The sequence below is a fragment of the Mandrillus leucophaeus genome, unplaced genomic scaffold (genome assembly GCF_000951045.1).
Source record: "Mandrillus leucophaeus isolate KB7577 unplaced genomic scaffold, Mleu.le_1.0 Scaffold596, whole genome shotgun sequence".
NCBI classification, from domain to species: Eukaryota; Metazoa; Chordata; class Mammalia; order Primates; family Cercopithecidae; genus Mandrillus; species Mandrillus leucophaeus.
Genome location: NW_012106430.1, coordinates 1823938 through 1850216, shown reverse-complemented (window position 1 = coordinate 1850216; position 26279 = coordinate 1823938). Strand labels below are relative to the sequence as shown.

The 26279-nt window shown below is 36.4% G+C and overlaps 1 protein-coding gene across 1 annotated transcript in view; it reads left to right on the top strand.

Moving 5' to 3' along the window:
- AKAP6 (A kinase (PRKA) anchor protein 6) overlaps positions 1-26279 on the top strand; it is a 520177-nt gene that overhangs the window by 363617 nt on the left and 130281 nt on the right. The window contains exon 10 of the mRNA XM_011999517.1: positions 10342-10462. Within this exon, the coding sequence (XP_011854907.1) occupies positions 10342-10462 (121 nt within the window). The remainder of the gene's footprint in view (positions 1-10341; positions 10463-26279) is intronic.

Sequence of the window (26279 nt, the reverse complement as noted above, 5' to 3'; positions counted from 1 at the left end):
GCTGCCTAATCCAGCCCAGCTGAAAGGGGTCAAGAAGGCTTGGGGGAGGAGGGAACATCTGAGCTATCTTAAAAGATGCATAGATTTTAGCCATTAGAAGAGGTCTGTGCAGTTCAAATGGCATTTATTCAAGTCAGGCAATAACAAATGCTGACGAAGATGTAAAGAAAAGGGAACCCTCATACACTGTTGGTGGGAATCTAAATTCATACAACCACTATGGAGAACAGTTTGGAGGTTCCTCAAAAAGCTAAAAATAGGGCTACCATACAATCTAGCAATCCCACTGCTGGGCATATACTCCAAAGAGAGGAAATCAGTATATTGAAGAAATATCTTTACTCTCATATTTGTTGCAGCATTGTTCACAATAGCCAAACGTTGGAAGCAACTTAAGTGTCCCATCAACAGATGAATGTATAAAGAAAATGTAGCACTTATACACAATGAAGTACTATTCAACCATAAAAAAGAATGAGCTTCTGTCATTTGCAACAACATGATGGAACAGGAGGTCATTATGTTAAGTGAAATTAGCCAGGCACAAAAAGTGAAAGATTGCATGGTCTCACTTTATTTTTGGAATCTAAAAATCAGAACGATTGAAATCATGGAGACAGAGATGGATGGTTACTAGAGACTAGGAAGGGTACTAGGGCATCAGAGTGGGGGAGGTGTAGATGGTTAATGGGTTAAAATAAAATACAAAGAATGAATAAGACATAGTACTTGATGGCACAACAGGGGCGCTATAGTCAATAATAACTTTATTGTACATTTTAAAATAAAGAAAAGAGTATAATTGGATTGTTTGTAACACAAAGACTAAATATTGAAAGGATAGATGCCCAATTTTCCATGATGTGATTATTACTCATTGCACTCCTGTACCAAAATAGTTCATGTACTCCATAAATATATGTACTTACTATGTACCCACAAAAATTAAAAATAAAAAATTTGAAATAAATGAAACAAAAAGTAGAAGAGGTTTATGTAGAGGGAGGGTGAGGATTTCAGCCGTAAGACAGGAACTAGGTAGGGGGAGTATCTGAATGTGTTGAGGTTTACTGCAAATAGTTTGATGCTGTTGAAGCAGAAGATCATGGAGGGGATTTCTGACTCCACTTCCTGGAATTAGAAGGATTCCAAGAGAGTTTTTAAGGGACTTCCACTCCTGTGGGAGAAGTTCCAGTCTCATCAGTTGTATGCCTGACTTCTGGCTGTGGATGAAATTGGGCAATGTCTACAGCTAGAGATATAGTTGAGGTTTATGCCTTGTGTCTGAGAATTCAGGAATAGTTCACCCCTCATCACACAAGGGTTTAGTATAAATTTTCTTCCCAAATGGAAACAGTATATATAGGTTAATCCCAAGCACAACAGGCTGAATAAAATGAACTTTAAATTAAAATAGGATTATAGGCTAAAAGTTCAGCAGGAAAGATGAGTTCATTTTCTTTTAGGAAAAGAAGTGCCTCTAGATGGGTGTGAAAGTATATATAAATATAACATCCCCAAAGAGAAGTGATATTGACAAGTGAAAACAAATGAATCACGATTTAAAATATCACTTGATTAAAGACCAAATTTGTTTATCTAAATTAATTAAACAATAAGATATGCCAAATGACTTTAACCAAATGAGAAGGGATATAATCACCCTGGATTTCCTGCCATGGGTTAATCTTTCTGGTTTTCTGTTGAGCAGCATGAAAAATATTCATGCTCTCTCATACTATCTCTCTTTCTCTCTTTCTCTCTCTCTGTCTTTCTCTTGTTTTTTCTCTCTCTCTCTTATAAACACACATACTCTGACCATTTTGAATTTCTGCCCAGTGGGTATTTTTAGAACACTGCTACATAAAGTGTGTTCTTTTTGGTGCACACCAGCCATAAAATGATGTGCTATTCTTATGTGTGCCAATGTTGATAACAGTCTCACATATAGATTAAATCACTAGACAACCCAAAGAAATCTTACTTCCATCCTGCATTTCTACTTCCTTCCCTTGACTCTTGCCTTACCTCAGTCTAATAGAAGATCAGTGTTCAATTCAGGCCCTTTTTGTGCTCTGGAACTGTTAAATAGTAAGGTAACAATGTAGGCTACAGTGAAAAGGAGCAAAATGTGCCTGTCTACTTCCTGGATAAATGATATTCTGACCACTATGTAATTATTGAAATAGGTCTTTCTGGACTAAAACAAACAAAAAAATCTTACCAGTAGAAATGTGTTCACTTGGGTCATGATATTATACCCCTTTAATGTGAAATATGTTCAATCAATTGTAGACCTAGATAGTCTTCCACTTCACTGATCTGATGCCATTCATGCCAAGAGCCAACAAAAGGCAAACCAGAGAGGTAGAAGCATGCTTTTGGGAGAAGTATTACTTCAAAGTTAACAGTGTACTCAACTAATGAAGATATACACACACACACACACACACATGCATACACACTATATTATATATATAAATATATATATACTATATTATACACACACACACACACACCCCCCACACATCTTTCATGATAACAATGATCAATTTTTGTACTGTTTTGGGGAGTTGATGGGGCCCGTTGGAAAAGGGGAAAGTTGCCAACAGGGACAATGAGAAGGCGCCTAAAACAAATCTCACTTACTTCATTTTAGTATACTGAGGTTAGCTCTTTTCTTTCAAATGTATTCCTTTATTCATTTTCCTATCCCCTTCAACAAAGGATCTGAGTCAACTTACAAAAATATTGACAGTAAAATAGAATAAATGTTTGACTGAAATAATTTAGGCAAAAGTAAAGTAAGAAAATAAACAAATGTATATCCTATGTGTGTCCTCAAGAAAGGCTATGATTTGGCTCTGGGCTATCCACACCCAAAGAATAAAATGAAATTTTATCTATCAGAGAATTCATAGTGTCTTATGATTAAAAATAATCTGTATCAGATGATGCACAACTTCTTATGCTGTTGAGACCTGAGAGGAATTTCTACTGCAGCGCTTTAAGGCAGAGACAGGTGTCTGTGATACTACATCCATGCAAGAGAAGTCAAATCCCCAAAGCAGTTTTTTGATGTAGGCTGCAGAAGTGATGTCAAAGCACAATTCAGTAAGAACAGTTCTATAAGTAACTAAAATCTTGTAGTCCAAGCATAGCACTCTCTGGGTAGGGTCAGCCTCAATAAAGGATAACTTTTCATATTAATTGTGCTACCAGACTTTTGTTAGGATTTGGTAACAAACAATTATTTCCAGGTTGCTGATATATTGCCTATTACATCTCAGAAAACTAGTGAGGCCTGGAGTAGGGTAATCCTTTAATGAAAGGGTGAACTGCCGAACCCACACCAGTGTGCCATTAGGTTTGGATCCATTCCCCTGTTAACACACAAATGATAACATAGGACGGTTTATCTTTTAAAAAAATAATCTCTTTGTCTTTTGAAGTACATTTATCCATTTGTTATTCCAACTACTGATTTTAAAATTCTTCAGAATATTTTCTGTTTCCCTGGGTAGAACTTAGTCCAGCATATTATCTAAAACTTGGACAAGCCTTTGACTTCCTGATAGTGTAACAGAATCCTCTAAATACACCCGGAAATCTACACTGATGTTTCTAATGTTATAGATTATCTCATTGGTTAGAATTTTTAATGGATTATCTTGGTGCTTTATGCTTTTTATTTCAATAATAGGTGTTGGTGGACAGATGGTCCATGAGAAAGCAGGGCCAGTTATTAATAAGTTTGTAGGCTTGATTTGATTTTTCTTAGACATGTTCACATGTATGTGGGTATATATAAAATTGAGGAAATTACTGCTAGAAAGAACTCCATATTCCTTTTTATTTATTAATGGCAAAGGCAGGCTGCTTTTCTCATGAGGAAGTCGCTCATGAATTTTCATTCAAAATAGTAAATTAGTGTCCACACTTTAATATGTTTAGAGTGGAAAGGGATTCTACATGCAACTGTGCATATCAGATTCCATGTCTGGAAAGCTACATTTTATTCTTTGATGATATTATGATTGGAGACATAACAGGCACCACTGTTATATCTCCCTTCTGTGCTTAGATGACACATGGAATAGAGGATGATGGGAAATTCTGATCTATTATTAGTATTTTACTTCAGTAAAATACTTAAACTATATTTTTGCAAGATTTTGTTACACTCTTTTACATGTCTTTTTTGAAAGCCAGAGGCAAACTTTCCTAGGCAAATAATGTGAACAGCGAACACTTAGTGAATATTTGGGGAAGGAATCAATATGCTAAAGAAGCTAGGAAAATTGGATCATTTAATAGAACTCCCAATATAGACAGGTGGTATTTCAGGAACCAGTCTGGTATTTTTAGATGTCTTAGTGTGAATTAACATTAAGCATACAAAAGATGTATTCTTAAGTGCCCCAAAACACACACACACACACACACACACACACACACACACACACACACACGATTACTCAGCCTTAGGTAGAAAACCTGTGAGGACTTTTAGTGTTATATATTTTTTTCAAACAATAATTGCTCTATTTTGATGATTTCTTAATTTGGTTGTCTGTTTTCATCAAAATTCCTTAGTGAGCCCAGTTGAAACCTCATATATTCACACACACCTCCCATTGATTTCACTTGGGTGAAACTTTATCGTTTAAGCAAAGTTTAAGTTGAAATGTTGAGTTAATGATGCTCACTTTAAATACCAAAGGCTGAATGCATTTATGTATTCAAACACTTAGCTAGTCAAATATAACTCCCATCAGGGTTTAGAGGAAGGATTATTTCTTAAACTATGCTGGCCTCACAAGTAATATATTACCATCAAATCTGCAGAAAAATGATACTAAATAAGGTTGTTAGTATTTGATTTATTTATAAAAGCCCTAGAATCTTTTTTAACCTTAAAAAGGCAAAGTAAAATGGTGGGCAAGATGCTGTGAAATACTTAGAGCCCATAGTACTTAAACCCAAACTTAAAACTAAACACTAAAGAAACATTTTGCACATCTATTTCTCTATAGCCTTGTCTGTTTAGATCCTTAAACTATAAAACAAATACATTTATACTTCTATATTTGTCTAAGAAAAACTGACTTCAAGTTAGAAGACTTTTTCTCCCCATAACATGATTAAGCTACCTACATCAGAATGTCCAACTCTTTTACTGTGAACCCATTTAAGATCGAGTATATGGCAATTTAAATAAAAAGTATCGGAAAGAATACATTTTGGTTAAATGTTTGCTTTATAATACTTTCATAGAGTATATATGAATCTGCTTTATAACACTTTCATGGAAATTGTAACATATTCATAGAGTATTAAAATGGTATGCTAACAGACCTTTTAACATCTAGGAGATTACAAATGAGAGTGACTGCCTTGACATAAACCCAAGCATAACTACAAAGAAAATTTTATGAGGAAAGTCCCTCCAAAAGGGACTCATAGTTCTTATATTTGTATTCCTATAAGATTATAAGCTACTTGCCACAGTTTTAATCACCTCTCTCCCTTCAAAACAGAGAGATGAGAGCAGTTGTCACTAGAAATTCAAGAGAAGATCCTGGTTCTGAATTCAGCTGATAAAATCAGCATATTCTCCAAGGGAATATAGACCTGTTAACTAGTTCTGCCCTACCCTTGATAAATTCACTTGTTCATGATCTTCTCTGTTTTCCTGTAGAGTAGCTGGAACTTTCCCTGGAGCACATTGTCTTATAAAATCACACAAAAAACATGCCTTTGCAGGTAACATAATCGTAAGAAAGTGAACTCTTTCCTTACTTAAGAAGTCCTATAATAATGGGGACATTAAATTGTGGTAATTTCAGAATCTTTAGAAAGGACCTGCAAAGAAATTCAGTAATTTATTTCTCATTTGCCACTGTTTTTTTGAGACAGTCTTGCTCTGTCACCCAGGCTGGAGTACAGTGGCATGATCTCAGCTCACTGCAACCTCTGCTGCCTGGGTTCAAGCAATTCGCCTGCCTCAGCCTCCCAAGTAGCTGGGTCTACAAGCATGTGCCGCCATGCCTGGCTAATTTTTGTATTTTTAGTAGAGGTGGGGTTTCGCCATGTGGGCCAGGCTAGTCTCAAACTCCTGACCTCAGGTGATCTATCTGCCTGGGCCTCCCAATGTGCTGGGATTACAGGTGTGAGCCACTGCACCTGGCTTTGATTTGCCATTGTTATATGTTTGATTTCAGTAAATGTGGAAAAATTTCAGGTCTTTTCCAACTTGTGGATTAACACATGGCCAAGAATCTGAAATCAGGCACAAATGCTTTTAAGAAAAAGTTTTTGTCTTCTGTTTTGAGACTTTGTGAGAATTTGTTGTTTAGGACATTGGTGTTCATTGTGTACCAATGAAACAAAATGTGGTACCAAGGCATTTGTATCTAACAAATCAAATATCAAATCTAAATATTCTCTGCTAGGATGAAAACAAACTAGAGTGGATAAAGGGTGAGTATCTGTATTAAGTTCATTTGCTACTTGCAGGTCTCCAGTGTAGACTGTTTGAGAAAAAGTCTTAAGTGACTTTTGTTCCAAGGCCCATGATAAGGAGAATAACAGAAGGAAACAGTTCAATAGATATAAATGCATGCTAAAAAGCCAGTGAAAAAATTTCCATGCTTCAGATTATTTTATTATTTTATGTATTTTTAATTTATTTGAAAACTATTCATTAATAATTCTCATGCTCATAAACCTCCTTTGTTTATCTTTCACTATAGAAAAGAGGAGGAGGTGAAAGGAAGGGGAAGGCAATTAACATTGATTTAACATCTACTACATATAATCATTTTAAGTAAGTGAATTTACCATTTTAATATAGTAAAAACAAAATCTCACATAAAGAATGAGTAAAGCAGCCTGTTCATGGCACTGGTTGTATTGGTATTGGCCTTTGGCGATGAGATGCTATTATATCTGCTGACACATGCTGCTTTTCTGAAGTCATTCTTGCCCCACTGAAGGTTTTTGGTTTCTTTATCTAGATTCATTTATCATCAATCACCAGGGACTATGCTGGACACCGAGGATGCAAAGATAATAAATTCATCTCTTCCCTTTGAATTTCTTAGTCATAATCAAAATTTCTTTTTCTGTGGTACACATGAATGAAAAAGAAACAAGCTTCTTTCTTTTCTCTTGCTGACTGGTCATTTTTATGATCACTCACACTTTCCTAGAAAAGCAAGAAGAAAACTTGCTGTAAGATCAGAGTTTAGGCTCTGAGACACATTATAGCCTCTCTAATAAATTAACATTCTCTTTAGGAAATACTCTCTTGGGATCAATGCTCTGTTTTTCAGATTTTCTAATTGTCTCCATTATTTTCTCCAAGAAGACATCTGAACATATAGGAATTTACATGATCTTGTAATTCTGGGGTGCAGTGGAGTCCCCTGGCTTAACACAGTGCTTAGATACAGGCTGGCTGGGCTTATTGAAATGGGTTTTTTCAGGGATATTATGAGGCTTCCTCCCACAGAGGCCTGTAGCTGGTCTAGCTTATACTGTTACCTCTTGACTTGGTCGGGGCTCGGTGGTATTTCTTGCTGACTAAGTCTCAACGCAGCCCTTACTGACCCTGCCAACTCTCTGTGGTCTGGATTCAGAGACCCACCTGGCTCTCCTTTTGTTGGAGAGAGGCCGTCGTTGTGCCTTTGTTGTCATGGCAATGCCTCTTTCAAGTTCACCAGCTGAACTCTCAAGAACCTTGGAGTCTCTTCTTGGGAGAATGAGAGAACAACAGAGCAAAGAGAATTCTAACCAAAGATCTCTCTCTGTCTACAACATCCCCACTCCAGGTTATTGTGGGGACAATGTATGAGGCAATTTCCTCCCAGAGTTCTGACCAGGAAATGGAGTTGACATCCTTGTGCTTTGGGCTTTTTTCCCAGCCTGTTTCATATGCCTCCTTTCTAGGTCTTAGGCCAAGAGAGAGAAGAACACACATCTGAGCACCTGCTCCTCCTGCCTTATTCTTTTTTATTCTCCAAATCCTCTGACATGGAAAGAGCTTTCTCTTCCTTTCCCCTTTGCTTTAATAATCCCTTGAATGATATACTCTTCTAATTTTGTGGGTGGTATTCCACCTTTTCTGTCTTTATGGTTAAAATATAGGAGGGTGCAAGGAGAGAGAAATAGTGACCATAATTCAGGAAGTATTTCCATATGGTTATACCTATCACATAAGGAAATGTTTATTAGTTATTCCTTATTAGTCACAGAGTCAATAAAGAAAATCAGATGATTTTTTTTTTTTTGGCCCTTTTATAGTGGTTGCGTTTTGTTTTGTTTTAGTGTTTTGAAATGGGGTACTAGTTCAGATTTCACATATATGCTGGAGGTCCTTGCTACTCAGTGTGCTCCATGGGCCCAGCACGGTGGCTCATGCCTATAATCACAGCACGTTGGGAGGCCGTGGCGGGTGGATCACGAGGTCAGGAGATCGAGACCATCCTGGCTAACACGGTGAAACTCCATCTCTAGTAAAAATACAAAAAATTAGCTGGATGTGGTTGTGGGCGCCTGTAGTCCCAGCTACTCAGGAGGCTGAGGCAGGGGAATGGCGTGAACTCGGGAGGCGGAGCTTGCAGTGAGCCGAGATCAAGCCACTGCACTCCAGCCTGGGCAACAAGCGAGACTCCATCTCAAAAAAAAAAAAAAAAAAGTGTGGTCCATGGACCATCAGTGTTGCCAACACTTGTTAGAAATGAAGAATCTCAAGCCCCACCCTAGAACAGTTACTGAATCAATATCTTCTTTTTAACAAGATGATCAGTTGCACTGTATGCACGTTTTAGTTTCAGAAACACTGCTCTAGGCCACCATAGCCTTACTAAAGGTTTTAAGTATATCAACTATACCCATCATTGGCATTCAGTAAAAATTGATTAATAAACTCTACATGTTAGCCAGTGTTGATTCTTGCCCTTGGGTGCTTATAGTTCTAATCAGGGATCTTTATAATTATGATAAAGTAATTAAAATAAAATTTTTAATTTTTAATTACTAAAATAAAATAGACAATCCTAGATCTATTCCCCCTCACCCCCATCACCAGGCACACCTTAAATTTTTTGACAGATCTATTAAGATTAAATTACAAGTTATTAAAAGTGGATTTATATTTTCATGGAAAGCAGTCATTTAATGTACAGAGACAGGAACAGGTAGTAATAAAATACTCAACTGAAAAATTCAGATTCGTACCTGAGGCTGCTGCCTCATTAGTACTGATAGGGTTTTGCTCAGTTACAATTTGACAAGACTGTAGGATTTCTTTTAGTGGGATGATTTTGGGGGTAAAGGACAAAGTCATAGTTTTTCATTCTGTACTTTCATTTTCAGATCACAGTGTTTTAGAAGAATCTGGGCTTTACTTATTCACCAGGCTTTCAATAGAGAATCACATTAATCCTTTTAAGCTCCTTATTCTAATGATTTATTTTGTTGAAAACCATAGTGATCCTCCTTTGAATTTTAATGATTGCTGGCTATTCAAAGATTCATTGTTTTGACTTCCTGTCCTTACCTTTGTTTCCTACATGTCTGTGGGGAACACCTGTCTAATACTGGATCCGCCACTGGTTCTCACTGGCTTACCAGAGTCACTCAAGCCTATCTCTGAGTGTTAAACTGAAATGCTGACTACTCATCCATAACAATAAATGTAGGATATGTGTTTGCAGAGATAGGCAGATAGACAGCAGAGGGACAGATAAATGATTGAGAGATTTCCCAGTGAAAATAATATTTTGGATCTGATAGTATATATCAATATATTTGGATCTGATAGTGATCATTATAGAGAAATTAGTTAAATTGTTATTCTTAATCATAAATCTGTTAGATGTAATACCCATAGAAAATCTAGTAGAGGGGAAAGGGGTTCAAATTTTGAGGGTGCTGTTCTTACCCAAAATTTGGGACCATGTGACCTTCTACAAGTCACTGACTCTGTATTTCCCAGTCTATTAAATGGCAGTGCTCTTTTTTAAGGATGCGGTGGTGATCATTTTGTTCAAGTGCTGCAAATCCTCAGAAAGGGTTAGAAAATGGAAATAGCCCTAACATGTCTCAGGTATGAGCACTGGAATTGCATATTATGTTTTCACAATCTTAAGAGGTGGCTGTGTCGCAGGTTTGAGTTTCTATTTTGCCTACTGTGTAACAACATAGAAATTTTCTCTTCTCTTTTTGTAGATATCACTAGGAACATCATGGGTTTTCAAGAATATATTATTCTAATATGAGATTTTAACAACTACACTGTATTTATGCATACTACATTTTGTGCCTTATCTTCAGGCTTCTGGACTTTGATTCAGAATATCAGGAGCTCTGGGATTGGCTGATTGACATGGAGTCCCTTGTGATGGACAGCCACGACCTGATGATGTCAGAGGAGCAGCAGCAGCATCTTTACAAGGTTAGAGCTACCCTTCCTGCCTTTACCTTGCTGTGGAAGATCTGATTAGCCTGACAAGTCTCTCTGTCTCTCAGGATATCTTTTCGTTCATTGTATGTATCATGGTGTCTATTAGAATTCCCTTCCCTGTCCCCAAACTCATTTCCATCCCTTGTGTGCTGACAGGCTGCACCGACATCATAATTGCAAGAAAGTTCCCTTTATCACATTCTATTTGCTGTAATTCTATAGAAGGACAAAGATTTATCTTCAAGATGAATAGCAATAAATGAAACTGCATTCATAAATAGACTGAAACAAAATGAAGGATAAATGGACTAGTAACATTTAACAAAACGTGGTACGATTGGAGCACTCAGGTGGATTCTATCTACCCCTCGGATCTTCCGAGGGAAAAAAGAAATTTGCCTTTGGTTTGGCTTGCTGCTGCCAAATTACAGCGTTCATCCAATTTAATGTTTATTAGTGATACATAGAGCAGACGTTGTCGTATTATGTCAATACATTTCTATGTGATTTAAGAAAACTGGCTTGAAACTCATGTATTGATTGCAGGCAATCCATCTAATAACTATCTATATTGTTTTCCATGTCTGCTAATCCACCCTTAACCTACTGTGTTTTACCAATTCTACTTAAATAGTCTTAGCAGTTAAAAAGCAATCATGTGATTTTGCCTTAAAAAATGGTTGCAGGATTCACAGTGTCTGAAAAAGCTGTCAGGGGGAGGGAAGAGGGACTTTCCACTGAAATATCAGACTGCAGTAAATCTTCCTCATTTAGGCAATTTTTATTGGAGTAATTCTGACAGTTGTCATCCTTGAATTGCTTTGAGCATATGGCATATTTCAAAGAGCAGATTGTGAATCATAAAAAATAAAATTAATAACTAACCACAGAATCAGCAACAGTATAATGACAAGAAACAACTACCCTCTAGTTTTTAAAATTTCTTATAGAATAAGAAGTACTTTCAAGGTCAAATAAAAGTTGCCTTCTTTCTTCTTCAATGTTATCATTTTAAATTACCGTTCTTTAATAAATTATTTTAACTTTTAGCTCCCCTAAAGAGAGATATTTGTACTTTTCAAGAGTCTGGTTGACTTTAATTAGTGTCCCCTAGGAATCATCTCAGTTAAGAGAAGATATAAGCTCCCCAGGGACCCAGCAAATGGGGACATTTTATTCTCTAAAGAATTCAGTCCAACATTAATTGAGTTTGTTGACTGTTAGCTGTTTCCTGTATGGATAGCTGTCCACATTAACAACACAGCTATCTAATATATCTTCTGGCATAACATATTGTTACGGTAACAGTCTCAACCGAATTTAGCTAAAACTAGATGACTTCACATTTCACATCAGGATCAGGAATTGCATATGAAAACGTGTATAAATCTATATTAATTTAGTGATAGAAAAATATTTTATCCCTAAGACTTAAGTATTAAAAATTGAGCCAAACGGGAAAATATAAACGGTTACCTAACCATAAGCCATTATCTCGGACTTTATTGCACTCATGGTGCCAAATAACATTTCTTTTCTTCTTGATGCATTTTGTATTTTGCACATAAGCCACTATTTTTTCAGAAACAGTGCTATTCTTTGTCAAAATCACATTCATATAATTTACATCACAATTAATAGGAAATCATTGAACAAAAATGCAGTCTTCTTTTTCTTGCGGTTTCCTTATAAGTGCTTTGCCTGAAAATTCCCATTCTGGCATATCGAAGACCATTATTCCACCCACTCAGAACTTCTGGGTTATAGTATTTTTCCAAACATTTTCTGTACTGTGATTTTTCATTTGTGACTCACGTCCTGTCACCATTCTTCTGCTTTTAGGTGCTTAACATAGCTCTGCTCATTAGACCAGCACTAACTTTGCATTTGGCTTATAAGCAAAATTAAAGATTGAGTTAGAAACCAGTAGAAAATGCTGCAAGTCTGTAGGGTCTTTCTTTATGTGCGCTCCCAAATTATTCCGGAGGCTTGGAAGCCTCCAGAATAATCCTGAGGATATTGACTGAGGAGTCGTGTAGAACTTCAGGTGGCTCCTAAATTAGAAAAACTGATGAGAAGAATTAATTTCATGTCTTCCTAGGAATCCTCAGGGATTTCCAGGTTAGGTCAATATTTTCAATATCCTATTCCTCTATTCTAATCTGTTTTTCCAGGAATCAACTGAACTGATGCCTTGAGAAAGGGGTATTTATGGTCTGTTGATCATAGAGATACCTGAAGGAATAAAGCTCTTCAATTGATGCCCAGGCCTTGCTAGGTTTTAAATACAATTTGAGACTACCTTATTTATCTCTAATCTTTTTATTTGTTGACCCCAAAAGATACCAGTGCTTTATCAAGATTTTTTATTAAGGGCACCATTGACATTTAGGGCAAAACATTTTTTTTTTTTTCAGTTTGTGGGCCTGTCTTTAACACTACAGAACATTTACTCTTCATGTTCCCCAGTCATTGTGACAACTCAAGACCTCCCAACCCATTTTACAGCATTTCCCAGTCAATCTCAACATATCTATACCATCTTCGTTTTTTAAAATACTTATATAACACCAAGGAAAATGCCTTAAACTTGTACTGTATACATTATTGAACAAACACCTTATATAGCTGATATTGAACCAACAGTTGTGAGTTTAAAAATCAAGGATGAAAATGAAGCTCATCATCCCTGGTATTAATGAAAAGGATGAAGTGAAACTTTTAAGGGAGATCTTCAGCCGACTGATGGCAAAAATCCTAGGAAACTACAGAGCAGGACTGAATCTTTATTCCTTCTATTAGAGCATTTAAAACCTTTGTTCTTCTCTCCATCGGTGGCTCTCTGTGTTTCATCACTCAACTCCTTTCCTGGAGTATTTATGCCCAAACCCTGACTCATGCACTTACAGAGTCCTAGGTTGATCCCCAAGGTATGCATTTAGAAATGTCAGGTTAGATAAAATCTAGTAAGATGCTAGTCAGTGAGAGTGAAGCTTATTTAGCTTTTTCAACATTATGCATTACCTTCCTGACTTTACCTATATATTTTTATATCCTGGTCTCCACTAGAAAATCAGCTAGCTTTACCCCCTAAATATGAAACTATAGATTGTATGAAATACAGAAACCCTAGATTATCCACTCAGCAGATATCCTGAGTAGAGCATCTATTGTGATATTTAGGCTATCCAAAGCCAGCAAAACATACAAGGAATTTATAAAGACAAATAATTGGATTTAATGGGCAAAGACTACATTAGTACAACTTGACATAATTCAGAAACCTTAATACTGCAATGGGCTATAAAGTGGACTTTCTATTTAAACTATTTCTTGTTATTTTTATACTGTTAGAAATTTAAGACCATTTTTTGAGTTAATTTTAAACTGCAGTCTCAAGCAACCTAATTCCTATTAAAAACTAACCATTCCCTTAAATCTACTTCTTTGTTTTGAGACAGTGAGTTATACTGCCAATGACTTCCCTTCCCCCTTATCTGTCTTGCTTTACCTCTGAATAGGAGCCTTCTATATCTATTTTCTAACAAACATTGTCAATATCGTCAGCCTAGAAAACACCAATGTAGTCTTTTCTCATTTTTTCTTCCTCAACCTGAGAATTACCTCGAAGAAAAATTTGCACCCACTCTCTCACTTTCTTTCTCTTCATTCCTCCTATCTTCCTAAGTAGGACAATTTAATTTGTCAAAAGTAACCACTATGATTTTGAAAGTTCAGCTCCTATTTGGACTAGAGTTACGATGCCAGAATTCATAATCACAGGGAGCTGTCACTCTGCTGGTCTGCATGTGCATTAACTATTAATGGAGAAATATTTAAAACCCACTTGTGAAGGAAAAGCTCCATTTTTTCATTTCTACAGATCAAAGGTGGCATTATTCTTAGGCTTGGGGAAGCTCACGACACCTCCTCCCCCATCCTCTAAGTGTTATAGACTGAGGGACCTAGAAGCATTTCAACGATTGAAGAGTTATAGCTCAGACTGCTGCTGTTGCTGCTGCACTGTCCTCCCCAGCAGCTACAGCTGACTTTGTAGTATGGCGAGGGTGTACCCTATCAGGGACTCCTTACCTATGCACAAAGGACTGCCAGTTTGCTGCTACCTACAGAGCACAGATGACAGACCTCCTAGTGATGCTATGTTAGTATGGAGTTCCAGACTCCAAGGGTTAATTTGAAGGGCCAAATTCAGAAGTTGCAGCCCGGTGATTATTGTTATAATTGAACACGAGTTTTCAGATAGTATGAAGCTCACTGAAACACCCCACTTATAGATTTGTTCCTTGAATGATAGCTTACCTGCTCCTCATCAATAAAATATTAGATTACAGTCATGGGCCGCATAACAAGATTTTTGGCCTATGATGGACTACATATGCAATGGTTGTCCCATAAGGTTATAATACTATATTCTTACTGTACTTTTTCTATGTTTAGGTACACAAATACTTACCATTGTGTTACAGTTGCCTACAGTATTCAGTATAGTGACATGCTGTCCAGGTTTGTAGCCTAGGAACAATAGATTCTACCATATAGCCAAGATGTGTAGTAGTCTCTACCATCTACTCTATCATCTAGGTTTATCTAAGTACACTCTAGGATGTTCATACAGTGACAAAATCATGAAACACTGATTGGAAAGAGAGCAGAAAGTGAGGTGGGGAGAAAAGGAGAGATTATAGCAGGGATATACATTTCTCAGAACATATCCCCGTTGTCAAGCAACATGATTTGTACATGATTTATAAAGGGTTAAAAATAACTCTCCCAGCTTAAAATACTACTAAATAAGTATCCAATTCAACTAAGACCCTTGTACTTTCAGATAATTTATACTAAAGATTTTGTACTTAATTTTGAAGGTTAGTTACTCATATGGCTCCATTCATAGAAGTCCAAACATGCCCTCTGTTTAAAAGGAAAAGGGCCATTCATTTATATAATACCATGGCTACTAAACAGATCAATTACATTTTTACCCTGCTATGAATTTAAGGTTATTTCTAAGACTCAACACAAAAATAATACAAATATTTTAAAAATATAAATACAAATCACACTGGAGAAAATATACATAGACTAGAAGTTGCATCTGTAAGAAGAGTTAATATGCCTGTATATAAACTGTAAAGCCCTATAAAGTTACTAAAACGTGATCCCAGTGTTATATTTTGAATTTCCTGGTCGTGAAAGCAAAGAGGGAAATGTGTCCAACTGCAAAATATATACTCTCTATAAGAAAAAGAGATATAACTTCCTTTGAAGAAATTTTGTTTTGATACTTAGATGTGAAAACATTTTCTTTTAGGATTTTTTTTTTAAATATAAGGGCTTAGAATGGTATGGTAAATAAATTTCTAATCATAATAATTATTAAATATAAATATGTATAGAATAGAAATAGAAATTCTGAGAAATAGGAAATACAGAGTACAAGAAGAAAAATGGAACATAGTTGACTTGCTATTTTATAACTATTGATATCAAAATGATGTTGTCATAGATATGGACTGATCACAGAAAACAGATTAATCACACTATTCCTGTATTTTATAAATTCACACATTTCAGCCTTCTGGAATAGCTCTCTTTTATTTTGTTCTGGACCAAATTGATCTAACTAATTTCAGATGTGATTTGATATTCTTATGACTAAACTTGAGCTCCTGAAAGTGTAATGTTAGGTTGGTTCATGGTCCAGGTCGCAGTAGCTAGACTTGAAATAGAAGAAAATTCATTAACTTTTTTAAAAAAAATCACATGGTGGTGTATAGAATAGAAGGACTGTGTCAAAAAATTAAATTCTGTTAATTAGGCCTTATATTGGAATTTCAGTGTTGAGTGTTACATCTCTACCCTGATGTTCAAAATGAAACAAATTACAGTTATTGAAGCAGCCAAGGTAAAAATGTACTAGATATATCAGGCACAAGAACTTAATGATAATTTTTTACCTCTTTTCCTGGTAGATTAATTGTATAGTTTAATTGTATGTTAGATTAAAACTCCATTAAGATAAGAAGAATATGCTTAAATTCATTATAATATTTCAAATACCATTATCTAGTCATTTAAAAAGTGATCAGAATGGAAAGACATAGATTGTCTCTACTGCTTATCTAGAAATGAATTTGTTGTTTTATTTTTATTAAAGTTTGAAAACTCCTTAGATTAACTGTCATATTAATTTGAGCTTTGATGAATCGGTGTTTGCTATGAATACTTGAATATGTTTTTTTCCTTTTTTTTTTTTTTTTTGAGAGAGGGCAAAACTTATCCTGAAAATGTTTAGGGGAAGAAAAAGTAGATGAATGTGGTTTCTCAACAACGTTTGAAACACTGTTCATGCTGGAGCCTGTAATTCCTATTTGAATCACTTCTTTAAAAAGAAAAAAAAGAAAAAGATGTTAAGAGAATAGGATGCCAAGAAATAGTTGGCTCTGTGTGTGGAGGGGCAAGGAAGGGAAGCCCCGCCAGCAGTTTTTGTCTCTAGCGGGTGAGCTACTGTCCGGAAGGTGCGTTGGCTCTCTGGGCTGGCCTCTGAGGCATTGTGCTGCTCTTTCTCTCCCTGGCCTGGCTGGCTCTGGCCTAGAGTGGATCAAACAAGCCGTGGGGAAAGTTCCCCTCATTTGCATCACTTCTAGACAGCCCTGTCGTACTCTTTGCTGACAGGAAATCACTGTCTTTGTCACCTTTTCTCAGGGCCCTCCTTTTGGCAGAGATGGGCCATGTGACCACGCTTAATCACAACAACAGGGCTGGCTCAGGACTCAATGACATGTTTTCCTCAGCACTTCAATAAATGGGGTAGAGGAGTCAGTAGGAAATGAGTACATTAATTTTAGAGTGAAAAGATAATTAACACTTGAAGGACTAATGCTACAACCTATGGAATTATTATTCAAATTAAAGTTAATTTATCAAAAACTTGTGAAAACTATCTGCCCTAATGCAACTGTTTAAAAAAATAAAACTTGAATAGTAAGAGTTGGGCATGTTGGAGGCAGAGTGGGAAGAAGGCGGGGAGAGGGGGGCTTGGATGGAGAGTGGAGAGTGAGGGGAGAGAAAGGGAGAGAGGGAAATCATAGCAGCCATTAGCTATGTTTGAAAAAGCAACTTAAATGGGCTAAAACTTCAACATTTGGGACTGAAGGCTGGAGCACGTAAAACGCTTACTTAGATGATATGAATAGGACACTGGCAAACAAAAGCAGCAGTGTGCTCCTAGAAAACTGTGCTTAAAGGAGTTTCCTTGGCAACAGAAATGCAGTTCCAAAAGTAGACAGAACTTTCCTCAGAAAACATACTATTAATAACAACCTTCCGGAACAACTTGGAACAATTTGACGACTTGGCAATAATAATGCCAAGTGTTCTGCAAATTAATCTAACACATAACAGTTATGTTTCTCTTGCCTGTAATTCTGCTGGACCCTACCTAGGACTCATTGCTTTTAGCAGCACAAATGTGAAAAATATTTCTAAATGCTGTCATGGAAAAAGAAAACCAAAAGAAATGCTAGTGGCCAACAGTGGCCAATGATTGTATTCAGCCTTTTGGAATCTGCTAAGAACTCTGAGTTCAATGAGATAAGTTTATTCCAACAAATGCTCCTATATTTACTATCTCATTTCAATAAAGAGGCTTCCACAAACAAAACTTGGTAAAGGGTTAACAATCCTTGTTAACTTGCTGTGATGTGAAGCACATCTGAAGCCGTTGGTTATATAAAGGTAATGCTCACTAAATATGTGCCGAGTGTTATTTTTAAAAGTATCATCATTTCTTGTTAGCCTAGAGAATAAACTAATCTTGGATGTACTTGGCCAATGGGAATCATTTGAATTCTCCTGAAGGCCATCCCTTTGCCAGCCAAGAGAGGTAGAGTATTCCCCTCCTCTGACCTTTCCTGAATCCTTGGATCTAAAGGTTAAAAGTAATCAATATCTCATTGTGCTGCTTGGTTTCAGGGTAATAAGTAATAACCATCATGTTAAAATCCAAATGATTACAGATAGCACTTAAATTAGTTGACCTGTTTGGGAGATTTTATGACTTCCAATCAGGATAATAATTAGAGTTTGCTAATAAAATTTTGGATTAAGTTGCAAAAAATTTCAGCCTTTAATTTTTTGAAAAGTGACTTTTACTTAATTAGATGGGAATGTATAGTATTCACTCTTTTGTTAACCTGATAGCTTTTGTTTTAGCCCCAGATATTTGTAGATTGCTTTCTAGTTTCTAGAAAAGAAATTAGAGGAACATTTAAATTTCTAATAAGAAAGAGTTTTTGGATCACTGCCATCTTTGGCTCCTGAACTACTCAATACTATGTATATGTCAGGTTAGTGACTTCATAGCAGTGGCCCTCACCTGCTTTTTAGCATGCCCTGTTTTTAAATTACTTATCTTTAGTGGTTATATTCATATTGGGGCTACTCTGGTTTTAGGCTGGCAAAAAATTATATGATGTGTGATTAAACTTTACAGACAGCTATGATATGAATGGGGTTATTTATTTTGTTTTAAAAAAGAGTATCAAAGTTTAGAGATGAAAACCAAGTATTATCATTGACAAATGGGTATTAATATAAAAAAGATAAATGATAGGCTTAATGTTCTATGTAATTACATCAGGAAGGCATTGGTTATCATAATTATAACCACAAGGAAGTGTATAAGATACATATGCTATTTAGTCTAAATAATTTGTCTTTATCATCATTCTAGTTTGTATAGTTTATTATAACTTCTTGAATGTATTCCTAAAGCAGGGATGTGGAGCTAAAAGGTACCTAGGTAACGTTTCAGTTATTTCAAAAGAAGTCCTGGTACCTGTTCAGAATAGATGGTAAGTCCCAAGGGAAAAGCTTTCCCATAGTGCTTTCACACATAAACTCATTAACTTCCTTTATGTCCTTATCTCATAACATTGTCTAACTTTGGAAGGAAGTAGATTTGTGCTTGTCCAAGGGATATGAATTTGGAGTATTAGGAAATTCTCCAACCCAACTAGCTCCATTACCAACTGACCATACTGCCTGTAATCCCATTCTCAAGATTTTCTTTGGGGTAAAGAAGAATGCACTCTACTGAATGCAGATATTCTGTGGGGAAGGGGCAGGATAATGATATTGAATTAAATATCAATTTTAATATCTAGCTAAAATAGAAAGGCATTGGTAAGGGAAGAGAGTGGGTAGAGAGAAGAAATCTAGAAAAGGGAACAAAAATGATTCTTCAACATTTGATAAAAAGAGAAGTGTGTTTATGTGTATGTATATGTGAACCTGTTTGTGTGGTATTGAGATGGGCATAGGATAGAGGGAGAAAGAAACTTGTCAAATAGTAAGATTTTACTAATAAATTTGATTGTGTCAGTGCCCCATTCACATTATCTTATTTAATGCTCGCAGGGATCTTGATTATTTTCATTAATTCATAGACCCTGAGCCAAAAACATAAAGAAGTTAGGAGGCTAGCCTAAAAGGCACAGAACTAGTCCCTTAGTCAGGTTAGGCTAGGGTATGCCAAGATAACAAATATGCCCCAAATCTCAGAGACTTAAAACTGCAAAGATTTATTTCTCATGCCTACTACATGTCCACCACAGGTTGGCTATTGGCTCTGCTTGGCATTGTCCTCACTCTAAGACTTAAGCTAATGGAGCAGCCACCCTCTTAAATATTCCCTTACTATGGAAGAGAGAAAAGGGAGCTCTGGCGGGTCTCACTCTGGCCATTAAGCCTTCTACCTGAAAGAAACACATCAGTTCCACTCAAAATTTTTGGCCAGAACTAATTGCATGGCCACAACCAACTTCAAAGTAGATGGGGGAAATGCAGCCCTACTATGTGCCTGAAATGTGGAAAGCTAGAAATATTTGTTGAGCAGTACTAATAACTACCACAAGAACTAAGTAAGTTGGGGTTTGAACTCAGTCTGGGTGGCTGCAATGCTCATGGTCTTTTGCTTGCCTGCTCATTGTTGCCCCAATGTCTTCTCTACAACAGGTAGATTCTTGCAAGAACATTATTTCCTCCCTCTATATAAGCTTTTTGTGCTAAAATAGAAGAAAGAAATGTTAGATGGTATATCTGCAAAGAAAAGGTGATAGACTTGGGTTGGCTCTTTAGCTAATCATCAGGCTGTTCTGTGAAAGCCCCCAAACTTTCTGAAGCACCTCAATACGCTGGGGAAGTATTGCCATGCTGAGCCTCACTGGGGCCTCTTGCATTTTGTTAGATTCAGGAAAGCTAAGGATGAAAATATTTATGCTTTTTGGAAGATGCACTAAAGGCAGCATTGCCCTCAGAGGATTCAACCTCCTGGATCCTGTTATGCCAAAGGAAGTTACTGAAGGAGGGTCCCCATGGAGAGATGCTCTATAGGAATATCATTTTCAGAAAAACCATTTTCTAGTCCTGTTGAGGAAGCAATTTCAGTTCTCAGAAACAAGAGCCTTCCTAACCATATTTTTAATAATGTGGGCATTTGTGAAACTCATACATTGTTAAACTAAGCACTTCTGTGACACTCTATCCCTAATGAGGCACACTGGGGTAAGCAAAGAAGGAAGGAGTGGTCTTCCTGCTGAAGCTTGATTCATTTCCATAAGACACAAAACACACAGACACACAGACACGCACATGCAAGCTAGGAAAGAAACAATGAGGCTAACGCTCTTATGGCCTTTGGGTTTATTTCAATTTCACTTCTAAAGTTTCTCAAACCACAGAGCTCTAGCCTTTCTCCAGAAGGATAGCTATACCCTACTGAAACTCATCTAAACTTACTATTTCAGCTGCTTTCCTAAGTAGTTGATTCCATATGCTTATAGACATTTACATAAAGAAAATGTGTGAATTTTAATACTCCCCTTGTCATCTCATTTTAGCCTTAAAAGCTGGGAAGTTTGTGGAGGAAGTACACATACATAAAATGTGTTTATTCACATACATTTACGTGTGTGTATATATATATATACACGTATACAAAGTATTAACTTATTTAATTAAAAAAAAATATTTCACCAAGATTGAATTTGAATGAAGCCAGATTCCTTGAATCAGATATGCTATAGTCCCAAGACATTTAAATAATGCATATATAAATAACTGTACAAAATTCCTTCATACATGCCAAGTTTCAGTCTGGAGCACATTTCCATGTTATAAATCTTGGCATATTGGATTTTACAACCTTCATTATAACAGTATTATCCCTTTTAGTACTCAAAAGTGCCTCCCTGAGAAAGTTCTTCTTGGGGATTATTTAGCTGTGAATACTTGTTTATTAATTAAATGCATATTTTAAAATAATGATCATAAATATGGACTTTATAGACCACATTTAAGAATGATTGATTATATTTTTTGTTAGACTTCACACTACAGGTGGAGGGTTCTTATCTATTTATTGATTGTTTATTAATATATCTCCAGTGCCAAGCACAGTGCCTGGCACATAATAGAAACTCAATAAATATATGTTGAAACACATATTTTCAACAAGGCTTATTCGATAGTTAATTAAACTCTATTAATCAGAACTATGCTATCAATTTATTAATTTTTCAACAAAACTATTTTTATGCTGTGATAATTGAATGTAAAGCTTTATGTTCTTTTATGTTATATGTAAAACAAAAGTTTCTCTCCTTGCAAAACCAAAGTGCAGTAAAGACAGTTCCTAATACCAAGAGTACTCAGGCTTGGCCAGGTTGATATCAGGGAGAAAGAGAAAGTGGTAGGGAAAGAAAAAGGCTGAGAGGAAGGGAAGGACAAAGACACCCATATCTGAGACATAAATGGTACAAAAATCTACAACTAATCACCATAACTCTATGGCTAGTCTCCAGCCTCTCAAACCATAGTATTCTCTGGTGTATTCTTGAATATTTAGATACATACGGGTATGATTATTTATACATGTGAAGGCAACATGTGCTGTGCAAATGTGAAATCTAAAAATCAGGTAATGGATGTTGGTGAATATGAACAGTAATTAGAAATGGTAGGTATAGAAGCACAATTTGTACTTGTACCATAGTTGGCAGAAGAGTTTATTGACACATTCATTGCAGAAAATTAGATATGACTTCAGATGAGCGTGTGCTTCTGAGAATGTAGTCAGAAGGGGGTGAGGAAGACAAGAAGGGACTTGGACTTGGGCTGGCTTTTTAGTCCAAGTTTATGATGAGAGGGAGAGACACGTGCACATGAGAGAGAAAGAGAGAGAGAGAGAGACAGAGAGAGAGCGTGAGCAAGAGACAGAAAGAGAGAGTAAAAGAGTGACTTATCTTCCCAAAGCTGTAGCTAGCTAATTCAGAATATGGAAATTTAAAAATTAAATATCACTACTCTAATACCAGGAGAGGGCTGAAACACTTTTGAAACTTTCTCCCACATTTTCGTTTTTAAAAAGTTTTACACTATTCATAATTTTAAGAAATAATCATATATGGCAATTTGTAATTTTTTTACTTAGTGATTAATTGTGAGCTTTAATGATTTTAAACAATTAAGAAAATGTTACAAAATGCATCATTTCAAATTAGCATCTGACAAAGATGTGTAGTCACTTCACTTCTTGGTCCTCTTTGTGTCCACCTTGACATCCTTTTGGGTTTACTGTTTTTCCACTGAACTTTGCCCTTCCTCCTTAGCTTTCCTCAGCTGACATGCTGCAATTTGAAAATATGCATGATAAACATTCCTGTCTGTATGATTTTTCTCTCCTCTTCCTCACTCTCATCTGCCTGGTGGTGCTAAAGACCCATTCTGTGAAGTAATGTCTTACAAACCAGGAGCCAAAATCCTCATGTTAACTTAAGTATAAATGAGTCTCTAGGGTTGAGCTAATTGAAATCTTTTCTAACATGGAAATATCGCAAAAGAATTCAAATTTGGCTAGCATCTTATAATCCAAGTTTTGATGATAGTTTCACTAGGCTCCATCCGTCCAAGTTTGGGTTAGAAAAAGAAATAAAGTATGGAAACATTGTCAGAAGCCTTTTCTGTTTACAAAAAGATCCAGGGATACCATGAGTAATGCCAGAAATCTCATGTGACAGCCAGCTCTTGTGGGAGTTTTGAGCTCACCAAGTTCAGGAAATAGTTCCAGAAAGCTGATTGGAGCATTGGAGCACAACGATTTTTTTTTAATCCGAAGTGAATAATTGTGTTCCCTGTCTGCTGTTGTCCACACTGCTGCTCAGAACATCTCCCCAGCGCTAGGTAATATTTGGCACTCAGTAAATACTTTCTGATTTGAATCACCTGCTTAATGATTTTTCTCCTGAATATTCCAAAGTTGATCTCTAAGAGATTTTGTACAGTTATTTAGTTCCATGTAAAGTGGGAATTTCAGTGGTGTTCCAGGACTGCAAGTACCTTGAAAGGACCTTTATTTCATTCCTTCTCTTTCAAGGATTGTTTTTATCCATTCCATATAGAAGAGCATTTGTCCTCCACTGAACATCTTTCCAGAGGGAATTCCACAGCCTGCCATTCAAACGTTTGACTCTTCCTTTCCTGAAAGTCTTCATATATCGAGTGTAAATCCTCTCTGTTGGTGGAATTCATTGTCAGATCAGCCAAAATCTATGCTCTGTAATGAGCTCTTCTGTTTTCTGTATAGTCACATTTCTCAAGCTTTTGCAGTTTCAAGTTAGAAAATTTTTTGGTGCTCAAAGCTGGTTGGTGAAAAAATATTTTTTAAGTCATTTATTTCAGTTTTGTCTACACTCCATCTAACTGAAACCACTTCCACCCTCTTTTGTAGCAGAAAATATGCTAATATTGAAAGACTGCTGGTAAATCCATATATTTGAGAGGCTTTAGTAAGCTCCATGGATTTCTCCATCAGGTTTTTCAACTGTCTCTTATTAACAGTTAATGAAATAGTTCATGGATGGTTTGGAAGAGGAATGTAGCCTGTCGGAGATGGTATGACTTACAGTATATGCCTTTAAAAATTTTAAAAAGAAAAAGAACGTGACATAAAAAATGGACCAAAAAAAAAAAAAAAAACCTCTTCCATTTAGGGACAGAGCTACTTCTTCTCCCAGTGGATGCGTAATATATTATTTATGTAAGAGTGAGCATTGTGTTTTTGGCTCACATTCCATTTGGAGCATACACAATATGACAGTTTCCCTGGCTTATTGTTGTATATGTGGCTATCTATTTTTAATACATTGCTTTTGTCTCTTTTTCATGCTTGCTTACATCTGTTGTTATGAAAACTGACATAAAGTTTTTAAACATAAAAGAAGTGATGGAGAAAAAGATGTTAAGAGACAAACAACATTTCAAGGGAACATGAGGTGGAGAAACAGGAGCAGAGTCACCACTGAGGGAAACCGAAAGCAGCCTCTGCAAGATAAATGGGAGGGAGGGTCAGCACAAGGGTGTGCAATCACAGAGGAAAAAAATGGCTATGGCGCTACACAAAGTATGTCTAATGAATGAGGCTTAGTGCCTTTTCCTCCAAATTATTGAAACATTTTAGGCTTCCGTTTTTAAACGTGGGAAGTAGGGATAATAACACCTACCTTGAAAGGTTGTTGTTAGGATTCCATGAAGTAATGTATATAGGGGCTTTACCTAGTCCTTGGTAAATAGTATGTGCTCAATAGATAAAACAGAATCAGGGGCTGACAAACTATGACCTGCAGGTCACATGCAGCCTACCACTCATTTTTAAAATAAAGTTTTATTGGAACACTTCCAGGCACATTCATTTAGGAAATATCTATATCTTCTTTTACACAATGGTGGAGTTGAGTAGCATGAACAGTGACCATGTGGCCAGCCTGCCTAAACTATTCATTATCTGCCTCCTTACAGAAAATGTTTGCTAATCCCTGGTATAAATAATAACTATTATGGCAACACTTTAGGAATATCCATTATTTTACAGACTTGAATAGTTTCCCAATTCAATTTTCTATCTGATGTATTGCAGTAATATCTGTTATTATCCTCTTGCCCCAGGTTCTAGTTTTCCTTTTGTAACAACCCAAACTCTGTTTTGCTTGCTTTTCAGTTTAACATTAAATGGTTAATTGGTTCATTTCACCACCAGGTGGCCTCCTATACTCTATTGTGCTTGTGATAACCAAAGAAAATCAGAAAGTGGATCCTATACATTTCTTTCAACTTTGGCTCTCACTGTGCTCATATGGCACTTCTCTGGTGGCTTGACTGCTCTGAAATTGTTCATTGAACCCTATACTTCATGTTTGGCCTTGAAACATAAATAGATTCACACTGACCTTTTTATAAAATGAATTATTGCTTTTAAATGCATACACACACACACATACACCAAAATGGATTTTTAATAAAGAAGCTTGGTTGTCACTAATAGCTTTGCCATGATTCAGTCCCACTCTCATAGGTATACAGAGTTAACTGATCTTGAAGCTTTCTCAGGAAAAGACAAAGGCCAAAGAGGCGCAGATCTCTATATGTTAATTTCTCTCGAAGGGAATGGATGGACCTCATCTCAGTGCCCCAGTTTATATTATTTTATTCTATAGATCCCCTTTTGAGCTTTCTTTGATCTTATTTTTAAGCTTCACTAAAGACCAGTGTTAGCAAAGGAAGATTGAGAAGCCATGTGATAAAGCCCTGGAGAAGGAGGCCAGATTCCCCTTGGGCAATTATTCTTATCCTCTCAGGCCTCATTTTCTTCATCTGTAAAGTAAGGGGGGTGGACTCAGTATCTCTCAGGTCCATTCCAACTTCAATATTTTCTCTTTGGTGAAAAAAATCA